The sequence below is a fragment of the Bos mutus genome, chromosome 14 (genome assembly GCF_027580195.1).
Source record: "Bos mutus isolate GX-2022 chromosome 14, NWIPB_WYAK_1.1, whole genome shotgun sequence".
NCBI classification, from domain to species: Eukaryota; Metazoa; Chordata; class Mammalia; order Artiodactyla; family Bovidae; genus Bos; species Bos mutus.
In genome coordinates this window covers 78,363,665-78,382,356 of record NC_091630.1, presented here as the reverse complement: position 1 = coordinate 78,382,356, position 18,692 = coordinate 78,363,665, and the positions used below count along the sequence as shown (strand labels likewise).

The 18,692-nt window shown below is 50.7% G+C and overlaps 1 protein-coding gene across 1 annotated transcript in view; it reads right to left on the bottom strand.

Moving 5' to 3' along the window:
• ASAP1 (ArfGAP with SH3 domain, ankyrin repeat and PH domain 1) overlaps positions 1-18,692 on the bottom strand; it is a 339,710-nt gene that overhangs the window by 246,018 nt on the left and 75,000 nt on the right. Inside the window, 1 exon segment of the mRNA XM_070382776.1 lies at positions 17,051-17,177. Within this exon segment, the coding sequence (XP_070238877.1) occupies positions 17,051-17,177 (127 nt within the window).

Here is an 18,692-nt window from a genome sequence, read left to right as displayed (position 1 = left end):
ACGGGATGCGGAAACACCTTCAGGAGGTTACCTAGTAAATTCCTAGTTTTTTAAGATGGGGGTGTTATGGAGTGGGTGTTTTGTTTTGCTTTAACCAGGATTTAGTGCAGTGATGCCACATGTCTGTGGGGGTGCTAACAGATCAAATTAAGTCAGTAAGTCATGTGACACAACGCACCATTGCGGGAAGCAACACTAACCCCCCAACCCTAGGCTCCAGAGTATAGCATGCCCACCAACCACAGGGTGCCCGGGAATGCGCAGGACACCCCAGATGGATGCATGACTCTGGGTCACCATGTCGAGCTCCTGTCTCCATTACTCACGCTTGAGAGAGTAAGTGTGGGGAAGCACCCAGTGTCTGAGCCAAGAGGAGGTGTAACCAGGTGGCAGTCGTGGGATCCTGGGTAAGAACTGCAGCACACAGAGGGGAAAGGCAGAGACCTGGGGGCTAGACAGACCTCGGTCTGAACCTGGCTCTTTCCCTTCAGCAGTATAACCTGAGCCAGGGAACTGCCCACTGCCCAGCCTCAGGCTCCTCATTGGAATATCCAAGAATTAACTTCATCATGGATTTGTTGTAAGAATCGAATGATAAAATACACGTTAAGAGCCTGCCACCTCTCTGAGCCAATGGTTCCACGATCTGTAACATGGGGGAGCCGAGAATCCATGTTCTGAGGTTGATGCAAAGATTAAATCATGCAACACGTTTAACCTGACTGCCCAGTCCAATACTGGACATATACCTGGTAACCAGGGTTGAGGCACCAAGGGTTCATCAACAGGCTTTAGGAGATTCTTGGGAGACAGAAAGGGAAACAGGAATAGCATTTATTTATGTAATAATCTGGGCTTCCCAGGTGACACTAGTGGTAAAGAACCCACCTACCAACGCAGCGCAGGTTCGATTCTTGGATTAGGAAGATCCCCTGGAGAGGGATGGGCATGGCAACCCAGTCCAGTATTCCTGCCTGGAGAATCCCAAAGACAGAGGAGCCTGGAGGGCTATATAGTCCATGGGGTTGCAAAGAGTCAGACAGGACTGAGTGACTGAGCACACACGCATGCATGTAATCATTTATTAACAAATAGGAGAAAAGGGGGCAGCGAGAAACCATTTAAGAAACTGAGCCAACTTGGCATTTTTTCCTCAGGGTTCACTGAACTGACATACAGGAAGAGACAGGCAGCTACACGGTACAGTGCGAGGGTATCCCCGTGCCCGACACCTAAAGCTGCCTCTCAGCCACCTCCCGGTGATGCCAGGTTAGGGTGTCACACACTGCGGGGGCGCACACAGCTCCAGGAAAGGCCGGCAGCTGCCTCGTCAGGCTTTTAACACTGAAAGGGATCCTCAGCGAGACTGGCTTCCAGGAGAGTCGGACTTTGGTCCAGCAGACTTTGGTACAGAAGACCCAGGTCCTGAGCCAGGGCAGGGACGGTGCGGGGTGGGGAGGGGGACGTCCTGGGACCCCGAGGGGAAACAAGAAGGATAGAGAAGGGACCACAAACACCAGCTTCCCCTGCTGCCTGCACGCCGGGGCCAAGCCCCTGCAATTCTCTGTGCTCAGTCTTCTCATCTGTAAAATGAAGTTACTACCTCTCAAGTTCCAGATGCTCTGAGGACCCTGGAAGACACCACCAGTGAAGCACCAGCATGGAACCCAGAAGGCCGCACCCAGAGTCAACCCTGACTTGAAGTAGTCTCCACTAAGCGAAAGTCCCACTGCAAAAACATGCCCCAGAAAGCCACTGCCTAGATTCCCTGGGGAAATGGGGTCCCGACACATCCAGAGGCTCGCTCAGACAAGAAGGGGCCTCTCTGAAACCTCTGGCGCTGGGAACAGCCCAGGGACAGTCGTGGTTGGGTTTCCAGGTCAACCTGGAAAACCTTATGGACCCGTCGTGTAACAATTCACGTGACAACGTTATGGGGCTCCCAGCCCAGAGACAACTCAAGGATGTCTAAAATACAACTAAGCTTCTGAAAATAAAAAACCATGTGCCAACTCTCAGAGGGAACAACTGAGTTATTTTCGGCACCTTCTTCCCCTCGGGTTATCCAAAGGCCCAGGTGCCCCATGAGGCCCACGTGACTTTGAGAAGAGGTCCCTCTCTCCAAAACACCCTCCCCTCCTGCCCCTGCAAGCTACCTCTTGGTGAGTTGGAAACAATCCAACTAGCAAATTCACAACCATGCATACTATGAAGTACAACCATGTGTGGCAGTACTTAGGTGTGCAAAAGATACTCACTGATCCAAAGGCGTTTCTCAGCTGGAGAACAGCCTGTGACGCTAACAGGGGAAGTGCGACCGTCCAGGCAACAAGGCAGGAAGGAGGACCACCAGGGCTGGCGAGGAGTCCGACGGACTCCGTGTCTGTCGTCTACACGTCCGCCCTCTTCATAGTGAAAGCGATTTCCTGATTCCTGAAGGCATGAGGCACAGGCCTCCGCGAACATGCCTCCAGGGTAAGTGGGGACTTGGGCAGGAAGGTTCCAGAAGGCAAAGAAGTCACCGAGGGCTGACCGGGAAGAGCTGCCATTTCCTGTGACCCCTAGGACACAGGCTCTCGGCTCACCATCCACTCAGCTCTGCAGACGGCCTGGAAACACCCTCGCTCGCTTCTTCTCCTCTTCAGACTCACAGGCCCCTTCTGGAGCATCAGCACACAGGGCAGACGACAGCACACCCAAAGTCTAACCTTTCCCTCTGCAGAAACTTTTAAGTAAAGGCCTGACTCAAGGCTTGTCTCTGCGAGGAGACAAGCTCGTTCACAGACTGCCCGGGGCTCCGGGGTTGTGCGACAGGGGCATGCTTCTGGTGTGGGGGGGGGGGGGGGAGGGGGCGGGAGGAGGGTCTGGCTCCATGACAACCATATCAGGAACTGATGAGCACACCCAGCCTTGGACCCCATCGCTTTCCTCCTAGGACTCTACGAGCACTAGTGCAGACAGCGACAGACGCAGTCACACGTTCACCGCTCTGTCTGTGACCAGCTGTTGCTGTTGCTAAGTTGTGTCTGACTCTGTGTGACCCCATGGACTGCAGCACGCCAGGCTCCCCTGTCCTTTACTATCTCCTGAAGTTCACTCAAACTCTTGCCCATTGAGTCAGTGATGCCATCTAACCATCTCATCCTCTGTTGCCCCCTTCTCCTCCTGTCCTCAACCTTTCCCAATCTTTTCCAACAAGTCGGTTCTTCACATGAGGTGGCCAAAGCTTCAGCTTCAGCATCAGTCCTTCCAATGAGTATTCAGGGTTAATTTCCTTTAGAGCTGACTTCATTTGATCTCCTTGGAGTCCAAGCAGTTGCCTCAGAGGGTTGACTAGTCCTCTTGGGCAACTGCTGAGCCGACTATTTAAAAACACAAAGACCTCAGTTGCGGGGGGTAACTTAAGGGGAGGAGGGAAAGGTCATTAATATAATGATGCACCTCATAAACTGTTACTGAAGACCTCTTGACGATATGGGGAAAGGCTCTCAATGTGTCAAATGAAGATAAGCAGGATGCAGGTGTATCTAAAGAAAAGCCTGAAGGGACAACAGAGGCGATTCCATAACTTCTGGGGTTATGGGTGACTTTTCAATTCTTTTGTGCTCTCCCTAATAGTTCTCTACAAGGGGAGTTTAATTTCTTTTATTTGCAAAAACTACTGGGAACAAAATATGTTAAGAACAGATTGTAGTACATGTTAAATGACACCAGAGAGATAGATGTAACCAACTATCCAGACTCTGGGAAACTCAATGGGACGAACAACTCATTTCTCCCACAGATAAATTAGAGGGGGAAAAAAGAGGGACTACCCACAAAGACATTTTAAATATATGTCAGTCAGATAGAACATATGGATTGCATTTGGATCCTGATTTGAACAAATCATTAACAGAAACAAAAACAGACAGCTGGGGGAATCAGAACACCATTTAATGCTGTATCGAGAAAATGTTCATTTTTTGATACGATCCTTATATTTACTGTGGTTCACTGAAGCTGTTGCTGTTTGTCCATATCTTTTCAAGACACATACTAAAATATTTATGGAAGAAATGAAAGAATATCTGGGACTGCTTAAAAAAAAAAAAAATCAAGGGGGCAGGAGATAGAGATAAAAACAAGGCTGGCCAAAGCAGGTCTGCTGAATCTGGGTGACAGGTACGTGGAGGCTCCTACTGGCCCGCCTACTTGTGCATTTGTGTAAAAGTCACAAACCCAAAACCTAAAACAGAAACATGCCCAAAGTCAAAAGCCATTTGAAGGACGGAGCTACTAAGGAAAAAAGAGACTACAGACGCCATTTGTATGTGCATAGAGGGAGGAATCTAATAATGCAAAGTATTATGAAACTGTCCAATAAAACTGTGCTTAAAGTCAAAGGGTATTATTTACGTTAAAAATCACTTGACAAACATCCCATAGGTCGATCTGTTTAAGATGGTGAGCTATTTGGGGGGGCGCGGCGGGCGGGGAACACAACACGAGACTAGAAGGCAGAACTGACCTTGAGCTTCAGTGCACTACCTCTTCAGTCCTGCGGCCTCTGACGAGTCACTTCAACTTTCTGAGCCCCCGTTTCCTCAACTGCCAAAGAGGAAACAGTGGCTTGTTGCCTTACCAAGTACTGTGGATGAAACGAGATAATGAATGTGAAAGCGCGGTGTGAGCGGTCGTAACGGGGCACAGAACGCTGGTGAGTAAACGTACAGCCACCTGCCTCAAATCAGGACTCACTCTTCACCGTTTGTAAAGGAAAATCAGAGAGGTCAACTCTGTTTGAAAATACCAATCCTCTCGGCAATCCCTCGGATACCACACCACAAACTGCCCTGGAAGATGGATGTAAATTACCTAAATTTAAATGCCTCCCATTCTACTTAAGGAAACAAACCCAGAGTCAGGAAAAGCTTTCTTTTCCAGTGGAGGATGCAGGTCTTGTTTGTTTGCTTCCAGCACTAACCTGTCTTCTGTTTCCTGGCACTGCGCAGCTAAATCACCACAAAGTAAGGCTGGCTGGAGGTGGGGATGGTGTGGGCTACGCAGCCCCGCAGACCTGGGTGTGATTCCAGGCTCCATTTTTTATTAGCTGGGTGGTGTGAGGCTTAGAAATTGCACCTACAGTTGTTTCTGTACTGAGTACAGAGCTGGGACTCAAAGAGTCAGCGTTATCACTGTTCATGAAATTGCTAACCTACTGAAAGACTGCAGGTTGCAGACACCAAGAGGCCAGACCAAAAATTCAGCGTGGCATCCAGGTCGGCCATGTATCTGTGGCAAGACCTCCAGGAAATTTAGCAATTGAGGGTTTTTCCCAATTGCTCTATGCAGCTGGTAGGCATACAACTGAAGTCCAGACAGACGAACAAAAGTACTTAGAAAACTTACCAGATCAGCCCTCAACAATTAAAAATTAAATGTAATTTCATTATATCCTTCATTATTTCATCTAATTTTTGACTGCCTAGTAAGTGGAAAAAAAAAAGGTGGCGGGGAGGAGTAGAAGGGTATCCCTGGCCTCAAGGTACTTATAATCTACTAAAAGGAAATACATGTGTGACCATGAGTAAGTATATAATTCAATTAGCCAACTGGAGGATGAAAATGTGACTTCTGGAGCCATGCAGTTGATACGTAACCTTGTCAGGAAGCTCTTCGTGTTTATACACATGTAATTTTATTTACTTATTTCTGGCTGTGCTGGGTCTTCCTGCTGCTCTAGGGCTACTCTTCGCTGTAGCGCACGGGCTTCTCACTGTAGTGGCCTCTCTTGTGATGGAGCACGGGCTCTAGGGCCCACAGGCTTGCTTCAGTGGTTGAGGTTTCCAGGTTCGAGAGCACAGGCTCAACAGTTGTGGCACATGGACTTGGTTGCATGTGGGATCTTCCCAGACCCGGGATCAAACCCGTGTCTCCTGCATTGACAGGGGGATTCTTTACCACTGAGCCACCAGGAAAGCCCAGGGAGTTATTATTCAACTCTAACCTAAATATCACATGCTTCAGCTGAAGCTTATTTCCTGATGGTTCTATTTTATTAGCATCCCATTCACAATATAAAGCATTTTGTCTTGAGGATAAGTCTGAGGGAGAAGAGCATGGACTGACCTGAATCCTTTCTCAGCCGAGCTCATCATCTGTAAATTGGGGCAGCAGCACCCAGCCCACAGAGCTGTTGGAGGGATTAAGTGACATGATGTGTGTAAGGCAGCCAGCACAGAGCCCAGCATAGAGCAGGTGCTTAATTGTAGTGTTGGCAGATTCGGGATTTGTTCAAACTCTTTCACTCAAAACACGCAAGCCTTGGGACAGTGACAGCACTCTTTGCATTGGCATCAATTTATTTACTGGGAGGCAGCGCCTTCACTTGCATTGCTATGAAAAATATTACTATTATTAAAGCAGCAGCAGCTGCTGGGCCAGCCGTGAACGCTTATTTTGATTTGCACCTCCTGGAAATAAGGAGTATCTAATTTTATGTTAAGCGCTATTAATGTGAATAAGCATCACAGGGAAAAGGAAATGGGTTGCTTTTTTTTTTTTTTTATAAAAAAGTGATTAATGAAACATAAAGGAAGACTCCCGACATTTCAAAACAGCAAAGACACTCGAATTTTAGTTGGTATGTAAACTGGTCAGTGAAGCCACTGGATGGAAGGAAAGCTGTGGTCCTCGTCAGACCTTTAAGTGGTTTGTTATCCGACACTGGGAGGAAGTAGTCAGACCGGGACACTCCCCAGCGGCCCAGCGACTCCCAAAGGTCCTGGGTATGCACGGGAGGTGACTTCTGAGCACCATGTCATCGCTGCGGGTTGAAACGGTGGTGGGGTGTTCCTACTCTGCCCACACCCTGTGTGGAATGTTGGTCTTTCTTGACCACATCAGGAAAGCTACAACTAGGCAGCGCGGTGCCCTGACCACAGCCCTGCAGAGTGTCCCAACTGAATACAGAGCGGAGGGGTCATGGGGAGGCGAGACTTGCAGAAGGAAGAGCAGAGAAACTAACATCCCCAGGGCGCGGTGCAAGGCACGTGGCTGCCTCACTTCCCGCACCGGTTCCCCGGACCACCCTGCGAGGTCCCGACGTCTCCAACCGGCTCTCGCTCCAGTGGAGGGTGATGGGACCAGAAGACGGGATCCCAGTCCCATCCCCCTGTGTGATCCGGTATGGAGAAGATGCTTCCCTAGTCCCTAACCCTGCTCTGAGGACGACCATCACCCCTGCACTCCGTCAGGTAGCCCCACCCTCCCAACAAAGCTGACTGCACTAGCGGTGGTCTCCTGACCCCCGCTGCGCCAATCTGATCCACCCCGACCCCAGGTGTCCCCACCAGGCACAGAGACTTAGCTGGTGAGGGCACTGGAGCCAGGGATGTCCCCTCTCTATCATTTGCTCAGGAGAATATTCTCATTTCCCACCATTCTGGACCCTCATGTTCTATAAAATACCCCTGTGAGTCCTTACAATCAACCCTCACTTTGCCTGGACATGCTGTATTCTGTTTTGTAGGGGGAAGGCGGAGCCTGTTACTTCCAACAAAAGAGCCTAACATGCCTGGGTTTTTCTAGGCCTCCACTTCTTCATCCATGGAAAGCAGGAGCTGAATAGATGGTCTCCAAGAACTTTACCAGGTCTGTCAAAGGTGTGACATAGTAATACAGGACACTGGGGGAACACGGCTGTCCTCCCCCAAGTCCCTGAGCACAATGCTATACAAAGGCAAGGTACCCAGGCTCTACTGATAACAGAACGAGCTTGGAAGAACCTGTATTTTTATCCATCCAAATCACATCTGGAGGGGAAAGAGATGGTCTGCCTGGACTTGGCCAACTCTGCTTTTTGGAATAGTTGCTACATGCAATGCAATCATCTTTAGGGCTTAACCTCCCCGGGACAGGTGGCTCTGACTTTGTTTTCCTAGCTTCTGGGTGGCTAAACTGGGTGCTGTCTTAACAGAGGCACACATATTCCAGTTCTTGGGGGAAGATTATACCATGGCCTTAGCATTAAAATTCAGTTCTTACATAAGTGAACTCTAAGCGCAACGAGACCCTGGGCTGCTCAGAACGAGCTCTGGGTGGGCAGAGCCCACCGTGAACTGTTATTCTGTTAAGACCAGGCAGGGTCAAGGACGTCCAGGTCTGACCTAAGCCCTGCCCCAGAGATCATGAAAATGCATCTTACTGAGGCTGAAAAGAGGTTATGAGGCACCCAGAAATGCAAATTCAAGGATAGATCCTTTCCTTTGAAGGCGCCTGCCTCCAAACCAAAATAGAATTCCTTGTGGTCTCAGTGCTTCAAGCTGTAATCAGGAAAGCAAACAACTGAGCTGCCACGCTCTGTCCTCCTGGGGCCAAGGCAGAAATGCTTCCCCCAGTGCCTCCCCACAAACAACCCAAACCCAATACCTGCATTTATTATGGAACAGAGAAAGCGACTCGTTACTCCAAAGACCCAGTGAAAATCAGAAGGGACAAGTGCCCCAGCTTTGATGCACTGATGGAGGGCACGTGGCAGGAGGAGGTTGGGAGAAGGAAATAAAGAAGCAGTGACCCAAGGAAGCCCGGACAGCGAGGCGGTGCCCGCAGAGCCCGTGAGGCTGGCCTGGGTCCGAGGAGGCAGCGCTGGTCACTGGTCCCCTTACTTCAGAGCAGTGCCGCCAAAGGCTGTGGACATAGTAAAACTGAACGGGCACTGTATTTCAGATCAAGCTGGCTCTGACCATGACCGCCCAGTGGCCGCCTGCACCTCACCATCAGGGTCCTCCGAGGCACACAGCCGGCCCTGTCACTGACCTCACCCATCCTCTGCCGAAAGGGGTCTTGTCCTCTCCTCCTACAGGTTCAAGGGTCCAACCCAATAATACTAAACAGCGAGGATGGTGAGACAGTGAGAACTATCATTCACAGAGTACTCGCCACACCAGGCAGGGCTCCGAGCGCTTCACATACACCAACAGGTTAAAAGGCAGCACATGAAGATGCAAGAAGGTTCAGGGACTTGCCCGACACACACGAGAAGATAACAGGGCTGCAATTAACCCTGGCAAGGGAACTTTGTCCTCCTGTTGAGCCAATGTCACCTGCCGGTCCACAGTGGCGAGAACTCTGCCCGGCTCCCCACCAAGGAATGCCTCTCACCTCCTTGAGCCCCCCCCCACGGGAGGAAGGCTGACTAAGGTGGCAGGGCAGCCCCTGGCGCGCACATTTTACCAGGAGCGGAGTCACCGGATGGGTGTCGCACATGCATTCTCCCCTTTAATACTTCTTTTATTCATCAAACGAGACCGAGGCTGAGCTGCCAAGTGATCCCCATCGAGCCCATCGCTTACTCATGTTTAGATAATACATGCGGGAAAGGCCGAGGCCAAGGTCTGCCTCCAGTCCTCAAATGACTAGGTTACATAAATGGAAACCACCTCTCTGAGGCTCCTTTTGACGCCCAGACACAAACGCAAAGGTCTGCGTAGCGTCTGAACATCCAACACCACAAAGGCAGCTAATGAGAGCTTCCGAGCCCCACATCAAGGAGGGCCGCCGTGGCCTCACTGCGCACGTGATGTGAGACCTGGACTTACCAGCAGACCGGCCAGCAAGATCGAGGCTCCTTAACTCAGGCTCACTTTCCACCTCCTGCCTTAAGCACGTTCTAGGGAAGGGCGCTGGACGAGCCCTAGGCTCACTACCCCTACCCCACCACCCCGTGAATAAACAGCCTCCATAGACTTCTGGGAGAGCAGAGTGCAGAGAGCCTGGACTGGGAGTCTGGAGACGGGAACCCAAATCCTTACCCCATTTCCTTCCCATCTTTAGGCCTCGGTCCTCACCTCTGAAAACAGCAGGACTGAACCAGATCTGTGTGGGTCCTTTTCCTTCATGAGCTTTCTCCCACAGGAATACAGAACTCGAAGGTTCTGCAAGCAAACCAATCATGAGAATGAGAGAACCTTTTGCTTTCCAATTTTAGGAATCTATAACTGGCGATCCAAGTATCTGATCAGCAGGAGATAGCAGTGTGACACCACCGAGTTGACCTATTTTGGCCAAAATCAAAGACGACTGGCATGAGAAAGATGCTGAACCACGCTGTGAGAGGTGGTGTCCATTCATTCTTCTGGGCCACTGGCTACTGGACCCACATCGTGACTTTCACGGGCCCCTCAGAGACCAGGTTCCTGGGCTGGCGAGCACCAGCCTCCATTCTCTCCCAGGCCGTCAGCTCTGATGTCCAGAGTTGCCAGCAGCCGGCCCAAAGGCACGGCTGGGATGGGCAGGAAGCCAGAAGGCAGTCGGCCACGGAGCCCTGCAGCAACTCCACCCAGAGCTGCAGGTTCTTCAACCAGGGCAGCTCACGGGCAAGGACAGGTTGGGCGACAGTCCTGTAAGTCTTCCAGGGTGGAGCTGGAAACCACAGGGCCTTGTCCACTTCCGCTCAGCCCAGGCAGGGTGGCTGGCGCCATCTCTGAGGACCAAAGGCAGAGACTTCGGGAGACGTCCAAGAGGTCTCAGAAGAGAGACACAGAGCTCCCCCTTTTCTTCTCTACCCAAAACTGTCTCCTCCCTGGCACTAGATATCAAGTGAAGATAAGAAAAATAATCCGTAGATTTCTACCAGACAGAACAATAACAACAACAAACCCACAGCAGACAGGAAACACAAAAGAGTGAACTGCAGGTGAAACACAAAGGCTTTCAGATACTGAGATCTTACATTCAGAGCATTCACTACTGTGCAACTTTGGATAAGGCATTTCACCTCTCTGAGCAGTGGTTTGTTGTTTAGCTGCTAAGTCATGTCCGACTCTTTGCAACCCCATGTGCTGTACGCCTGCCAGGACCTTCTGTCCACAGAATTTTCCAGGCAAGAATACTGGAGTGGGTTCCCCTTTCCTTCTCCAGGGGATCTTCCCAACCCAGGGATCTAAGCCGTGCCTCTTGTGTCTCCTGCATTGGCAGGCGTATTCTTTACAGCTGAGCCATCTGGGAAGCCTGCACTGAGGTTTATTCATATGTAAAAGAACAATAAAAATGCTATCAGACAGGGGTTTTATTAGACGGTAAAAATGTTTCTTCATATATGTATTAAAAAGGCAAACAGCATTAGCTTAGACTAGTTCACTAACAGGTTTGAGCACTGTTTTAGAAAGAGCGTCAGTTCTGTTACAGAAAGGAAGTAGCCTTCTCTCTTTGCTTCTGCAGGCAAATGTATTCTTCATTCACTGGCCTTATCTGGTTAAGTCCAGAGAAAACTCACCCCAGGTACCTCTGCACTGAGGGTGGAGCCACAGAGCCCAGAATTCTGCACGGGACAGTGGCTTCAGGAGACTTGCTCACCTTTCGTTATTTCATCTTCAAGAGTTCAGGGACAAAGAAAGCACATTTTCTTGAACTTAAGCAATGCACAGGACCAGTCTTGGTTTTATCTAAACCTTTCCTGAGACTTATTTTTCTTTAAGATCACAACTGATCTTATCTGCCTCCTGAGAAACCTGTATGCAGGTCAAGAAGCAACCAGACATGGAACAACACACTGGTTCCATATTGGGAAAGGAGTACATCAAGGCTGTACATTATCACCCCGCTGGTTTAACTTCTATGCAGAGTACATCATGAGAAACGACGGGTTGGATGAAGCACAAGTTGAAATCAAGATTGCCAGGAGAAGTATCAATAACCTCAGATATGGCACCCCACTCCAGTACTCTTGCCTGGAAAATCCCATGGATGGAGGAGCGTGATAGGCTGCAGTCCATGGGGTCGCTAAGAGTCGGACATGACTGAGCAACTTCACTTTCACTTTTCACTTTCATGCACTGGAGAAGGAAATGGCAACCCACTCCAGTGTTCTTGCCTGGAGAATCCCAGGGCCAGGGGAGCCTGGTGGGCTGCCGTCTATGGGGTCGCACAGAGTTGGACACGACTGAAGCGACTTAGCAGCAGCATGCAAATGATACCATTCTAATGGTTGAAACTGAAGAGGAGCTAAACAGCCTCTTGATGAGGGTGAAAGAGGAGAGTGAAAAAGTTGACGTGAAACTCAACATTAATAAAAACTAAGCAAGATCATGGCATCCAGTCCCATTACTACATGGCAAATAGAAGGGGGGAGAGTGGAAGTGAGGGTTATTTTCTTGGACACCAAAATCACTGCAGACAGTGACTGCAGCTATGAAATTAAAAGATGCTTGCTCCTTGGAAGGAAAGCTATGACAAACCTAAACAGCATATTAAAAAGCAGAGACACCACTTTGCTGATGAAGGTCTGTCTAGTCAAAGCTATGATTATTTTCCAGTAGTCATGTATGGATGTGAAAGTTGGACCAAAAAGAAGGCTGAGTGCTAAAGAGTTGATGTTTTGTGCTGGAGAAGACTCTACAAAGTCCCCTGGACAGCAAGGAGATCAAACCAGTCAGTCCTAAAGGAAATCAATCCTGAACATTCACTGGAGGGGCTGATGTTGAAGCTAAAGCTCCAATACTCTGGCCACCTGATGTGAAGAGCTGACTCACTGGAAAAGACCTTGATGCTGGATATGATTGAGGGCAGGAGAAGAAGAGGACAGCAGAGGATGAGATGGTTAGATTGCATCACTGACTCAACAGACATGAATGTGAGCAAACTCCAGGAGACAGTGAAGAACAGGGGAGCCTGCTGTGCTGCAGTCCACAGGGTTGCAAAGAGTCAGGCATGACTTAGCGACTGAACAACAGCAACCACATGAAGAACTCCTTGGAACCTGAATGTGAAGATAAACCAAACCACCTAGGAACTTACGCACCTGATTCATGGTACCAAAATGAGAACAGACAATAAGAGTGAAGCCTCCTACACTTCTACAAAACACTAACCACTGAAGTATGTCTGTAGACATTTAGAATATCTATTTTAAGTCTTAACTATTTAAGGGCTTCCTAACTCCACTTAGGGGCTACCCAGGGGGCACCAGTGGTGAAGAACCCGCCTGCCAATGCAGGAGAGGCAGGTTCGATCCCTGGACTGGGAAAATTCCCTGGAGGAGGGCGTGGCAGTCCACTCCAGTATTCTTGCCTGGAGAACCCCACGGACAGAGGAGCCTGACGGGAGCCTGACAGAGGAGTCCATAGTGTTGAAAAGAGTCAGACATGACTGAAGCAACTGGGCTGCAGTAGAGTTCATCGTTAACACCACTTACTTACTAGCCATCTGATCTTGGAGACAAATCACTTCATCTCGCTAGGCCTCAGTTTTCTTCCCTATAAAATGGGGCTAACAATTGTTCCTCCTCCATAAAGCCTGTGTAAGGGTGGAGTGTCCTCAGGCATGCCGTGTGCCTTCGAAGTCCTGGTACCAAGCAGCTAGCTGCTTAATGAATGGGCAGAGCATGCCTCCTCCATCATCACCAAAGATAAAAGTGCTGGGCCAACACTACTGAATCAATAACCGAGCTGACCTTCACATATCATACTGGACTCTCCCTTTCAGCCAACACTATGTATGCACCCATCTAAGCCTCTAAATGAAGAGCCTCTTCTTTTGTCTCCCTTGATGGTGCTTGCTCCCTTCCTGGGAAAGCTCAGCCTTCTCCTACTCATTTACTCATAATTTCCAAACGGTCACGAGTAAAATGGCACACGTCAGTGTGCTTTGGTTGCTGAATAAGCAAAACACTGGCTTTTTGCTTGGAAAACACTCACACACCAGCACGAAACCTTGGCAGCCCATCCACTCTTGCCTCTCAAAAGCAGCCACTCATTCTGTGCCAGCCCCGCCATGACTTCCAGAATCATGGGGGACCCTTTGCCCCCAAAGTTGAAGCCTGGAAGTAAATTCTTTTCTTTTTTTTAACCACATATGTCTGACCCAGTTCCTAAAGTGCTCATCAGTGATAGGTTAAAATAAAAGCAGCAACATCTGCAAAGCACAGAACTCTTTGCCAAGAGGACAAACCAAAAGGGAGAGTGTGGGTTAATTTGGGGTTCCAAATTAGGAGATCTAACACAATTTTTTACGTGACATTTAGGCATGCTACTTTGGAATTCAAAGAGCAAAACAGTCCATAAATAAATAGGGAGACAATTGCTAGAACTAGAAAAATATTTTTTAAAAAATTCCAAGCTGCCCAAATTAATTCCTATTCCTGAGTTTCCACATCACCAAAAAAGTACCCAAAATTTCTCTTCCTAAGAATAACCACAAGATAACCCAAACAGCAGTCTTCAAGTTTCCACCTATTTCACTTGTGAAGCCTATGCCAACAAGAATTTGTGGTTTGCCCCAAAACGTTTCCTTATATTTTGAGGGTAATAACCTGAAGCCCCATACTTTTTTGAGAACTGAATGCTGATCCACGTAAGATATTTATAAATGTACCTCCTTCATACATATAAGCTTTAGAGGGGTGGAATTAAAAGTTCAACCATGGTAGTTATCTATCAATTAAGAAACTAAAAGGCATATTGCACATTTAGGCTAAAGGCAATCACTCTGAATCCAACCTCATGGAATTCAGTTCGAGAGTTAAAAGATGGACTTCCCTGGTGGCCCAGTGGTTAAGAATCCGCCTGCCAACACAGGGAACACAGGTTCAATCCCTGGTCCAGGAGGAGCCCACATGCCATGGAGCAACTAAACCCAAGTGTCACAACTGCCGAAGCCTGAGCACTCTAGAGCCCGTGCTCCACAACAAGAGAAGCCACACAATAGAGTAGCCCTCATTCGCCATAAGTAAGAAAGCCTGTTCACAGCCAAAAATAAATAATAATAAAATAAATTAAAAAAATTTTTTTAAAGAGTTAAACGATGGAGACTGGGGACAACGACTTCTTGGCTAGGACTGTACTAAAGTCAGAAAAAAGTTACAAAATTATTGTGCCACTCTTGATGAAACAATCACTATTGAATTTTTGAGAACCTGAGTATTACCAACGTACTTTAACATGACACTTTTGAACTTCTAGCCTGGTTCCAATTCCTTCTCAAGTTCATAGGTGACCAGGTTGGTAATAGGACTGGGTCTGTTTTTTTACCCAACCTTGCAAAACAGCATGGCCCACCAAAAAATACATCAGCTGCATTTGCTTTTAAATTTAGTAATCTCAAACAAAGATCCAGAGCAGCTGCATATAATTTACAAACACTAACCCTATCCTCCAGTGTGGCCACACAGTATGGACATATACCCCCACAAACAGCAACACCAACTATATACTTACCCTTATCACACCCCACACAAACAGAATACAGTAACATTATCTGCATGTGCAGAAAGGAAAAGTGAACATAATTGACAGCTCCATCAGCAGGCCCTGAAGGACTTATCTAGAAGGAAAATAGCCCCTCAGTCTAAGCAATGTCACATCCTTTAGAAGCATATACAGTAGGGACAGAAAAAGGATGCAAAGTGCTGCCATATCAGCATGTTTCAATTTATCACAATTAAGTGAAGGACAGACTGGTCATAGGGTTGAATGCCTGGCAAGTTCACTTAATCCCAGACACCAAGCATCAGGCTGGTTCAACAGACAAGACCACAGAAACAAAACCACAACAAAGAAGAGAGTCATTTACCTCTGGCTTTCAAACAAACCTAGTTAGACAGTGCTTCTCCAACTGAATTTCAAAATTCAGTTCAATAACCCAACATTAACTTCAGAGAGAATCCAGAAGCAAGCTCAACTGGCATAAAATATTCAGACTCATTTGCAGCATCAGGTCGGCAAAACAGGACCCAGCACTAGCAGAAAGCTCTTCCCTCCTAAAATGTAGGACCCCAGTGCTTCTGAATATACGCATAGTTCTGCGTGTAACCTGGCCCAGAAACAAGCATCACAGCCTGCATCAAAAGTAGTCTGCTCACAGAAGCCCAAGCTTCTTAGTATTACAGAGGAGGAGCCAAGGGGGGAGCTTAGATTAGAAAGAGCTCCCCAAACCTCAAATAAACCAACCACAGAAGAATCCACCCAGGGAAAACGATCTGCCTTCCTAACTTCCTCCAGTGCTATCTTTTTTTGGGTTGAGAAGGGAGTGGCACTTTATGGCACTTACATATGGGGCAGAGTTCCAGGGCAAATATCCCGTTTTTGAGGAGGTTCAGAGGCTTCCCAGCTCCCAGGCTTGCAGATTCCTCCTTATGTACCCACTCGGCCCTATCACTAATGCACCTAAAATTTTAAAGGAAATTGCTAAGCTTTTGACGCTGTCGGAGGCACCCACAAGCTTTCCCTGGAGACCTAGATAAGAGGAGCGATTCTTTCTGCATCTCAGGCCTCCCTTCTTCCTGTCTGGCCAGGTCCTTGGGGCAGCATCGGCCTCGGGGCTCCATTCACAGCTTATGAGTGCCCTGCGGGCAGGTCCTGCTGGCGCAGCAGCCTGACTCTACCAAACCAGCCGCCCAGGGGAGCCGGGTGGGGACCAGTCTGCAGAGATAGCTCTTTCCACCCAGGGCTTGAGGACGAGAGAGGAGGAGGAATCCCGGGGTGGAGGCAGTCCCGGCCAGAGTTCCCTCTCATTCCTCTGGGGTTTTTCCACCAGTCCTAGCCGATGCAGCTCAGCCTGCCTGGCCACGCCGGGCCATGGAGAGGTGCATTAACTGACCATCTCCCAGTCCCTTGCTGGTGACCTTGGCCACGCTGCTTTGCCTCCCTCTGCCCTCAGAGGCCTGACACCATCTACTTGGCGGGTTACGAGAGGGTCAGGGTGATGTGGAAAGCGCCCAGAAGGGCTCAAGCCAGGGAGAGGACTTCCCTCTTTTTAGGGCTGTCCACAGCCTGTTCAATCCTCTCCCCACCTCCAGCCTCGGGGCGGGGAGCTGGGGGTGGGGGGGAGAAACGGAGCTGGGGGCTGCACATCCGATGTCCCCCGTCCATCACCTGGCCGCGGGGTGGGCTGGAGGGGGTCCCGCAGGGGGGTGTGGCTCCCCCAGGCCCCATACATCCCCTTCCTCCCCGGCTCGGAAATCGACGCAATCCAACGGCGAGGCAGCGGCCGCGAGCGGAGGCAGCGAGGTGTCCCGGCGAGCGGGCCGGGGTCCCCGAAGGGCTGCGCGCGGAGGGCACCGGCTCCGACCTACCTCCTCCAGCAGCGTGACGGTGTTCCTGCAGTTGTGCAGCCGCGTAGTGAAGCTGGACGTGGTGGGCGAGTTGTAGTCCTCGGTGGTCTCGGCGATGAACTCGGAGACGGAGATCTGGTCCGGCATCCTGCCGGGGAAGGGGGCGAGACACAAGCGAGGGCGGGGGGTGAGTCACGGCGCAGGCTCCCGGGGCCGCGGGCCGGCCGGCGGCTCATGAACGCCCCCCGCGCGCAGCCCGCCACCCGCCGCCCGGCTTGGCGCGGCTGCGATCCCGGCTGCAGCGGGAGAAAGCTCTGGCGGGCGAGAAAGGAGGCGGCGGCGGCCCCGATCAGCGATCGGCGCGGGGCCCTTCAAACTCCGAGCGGCGCGCGAGGCTGGGGGCTCTCGGCGACCCGCCTCCCTCTGCTCATGCCCGGCCACGGGGGAGGGGACCCGGCGCGGCGCTTCGCGGGGGACGGGGGGGCGCCCGGGGCCGGGCAAGTCGCGGCGGGCCGGCGCTGCCTGCTCACACGCTCTGACAGGCGGCAGCGCGGACACCGACTGACTGAGCACACGCTCCCGCGGGCGGGCGGGCGGCGCTGCCGCGACGGTCACGGGGACAAACAAGGAAGTGCTCTGCGCACGCGCCGTCGACCCCCTCCCTGCGGGGCCCGGCCCCGCCCACGCCGCCCCGCCCCGCCCACGCCACCGACCCCACCCACGCCGGCCCCCAGCCCCGCCCCGGACCTCCCCCGCCCACTCGCCGCCCCCGCCATCTCCGGCCAGATCCCCGCAAGCCCCGCGCGCGGCGCTCTGACTGGGTACCCCCGACAGGCAGCCCGGGCCGCGCGGTTCTCGGGGCGGCGGGTGCCCGCGTCCCCCGGGCCGCCCCCGGAGCGGATACTTGGGCGAGCTCGTTACGCGAGCGTTTCGCAAGAAGGGGGGCTAAAAAAAAAAAGTTGTGCGCGTTCTTTTTTAGCCCCGTGTGGGAGCAGGAAGCGAAGCCGGAGAGCCGCCTCCGGCTGCGCGGGCCGCGGGCCCGGCGAGAGGGGAGCGCGGCGGCGGCCTCCGGGGCCCGGCTTGTAGCTTGCCCGCCCGCTGGCTCCGGCTCCTCACTCCCTTAGCAGGGCTCTCACGAGCCCCCGAAAGGTTTTGTGCCGTTTGCTGAAGCCGCTAAAGTGCTAAGTGAAGATATTGAAAGGGTTTTCTCTCCCCCTCCCCCCATTTTCTAATCTTTCATTTACACTGGTTTTTGTTGTTGTTGTTTTTAACCCGAAGGACAGAGGAGGGGAAGGGGTGTAAAAGGCATTTCCCGAGGTGCAAATGGTGTACAATGCTAAGTAGATGCCAAATTTCAGCGGAAAAATTACCAACAGATTGCTCATTCCTCGGCCCTGGCAGATGGCTATTTTGCTCAATCTACTTAGCCCAAAGAATCCATTTAATTTCTCACCATTGATTGCGGATCAAATTGGTTTAAAAAAAAAAAAAACTAGGCCCTTAGGAAGCGCCTGACGATTGGCTCCTATAATTGGAGCCAACTGGAGCCGGCTCATAAAGTCCCAAATTCACCAACCTGGGCAGAAGGCTAGCCCCCGGGCCTCCTCTGGGATTGAGTTCTGCGATCTTGTACGGTTATCTGTCCTCTGGTCCTTCCCTAAAC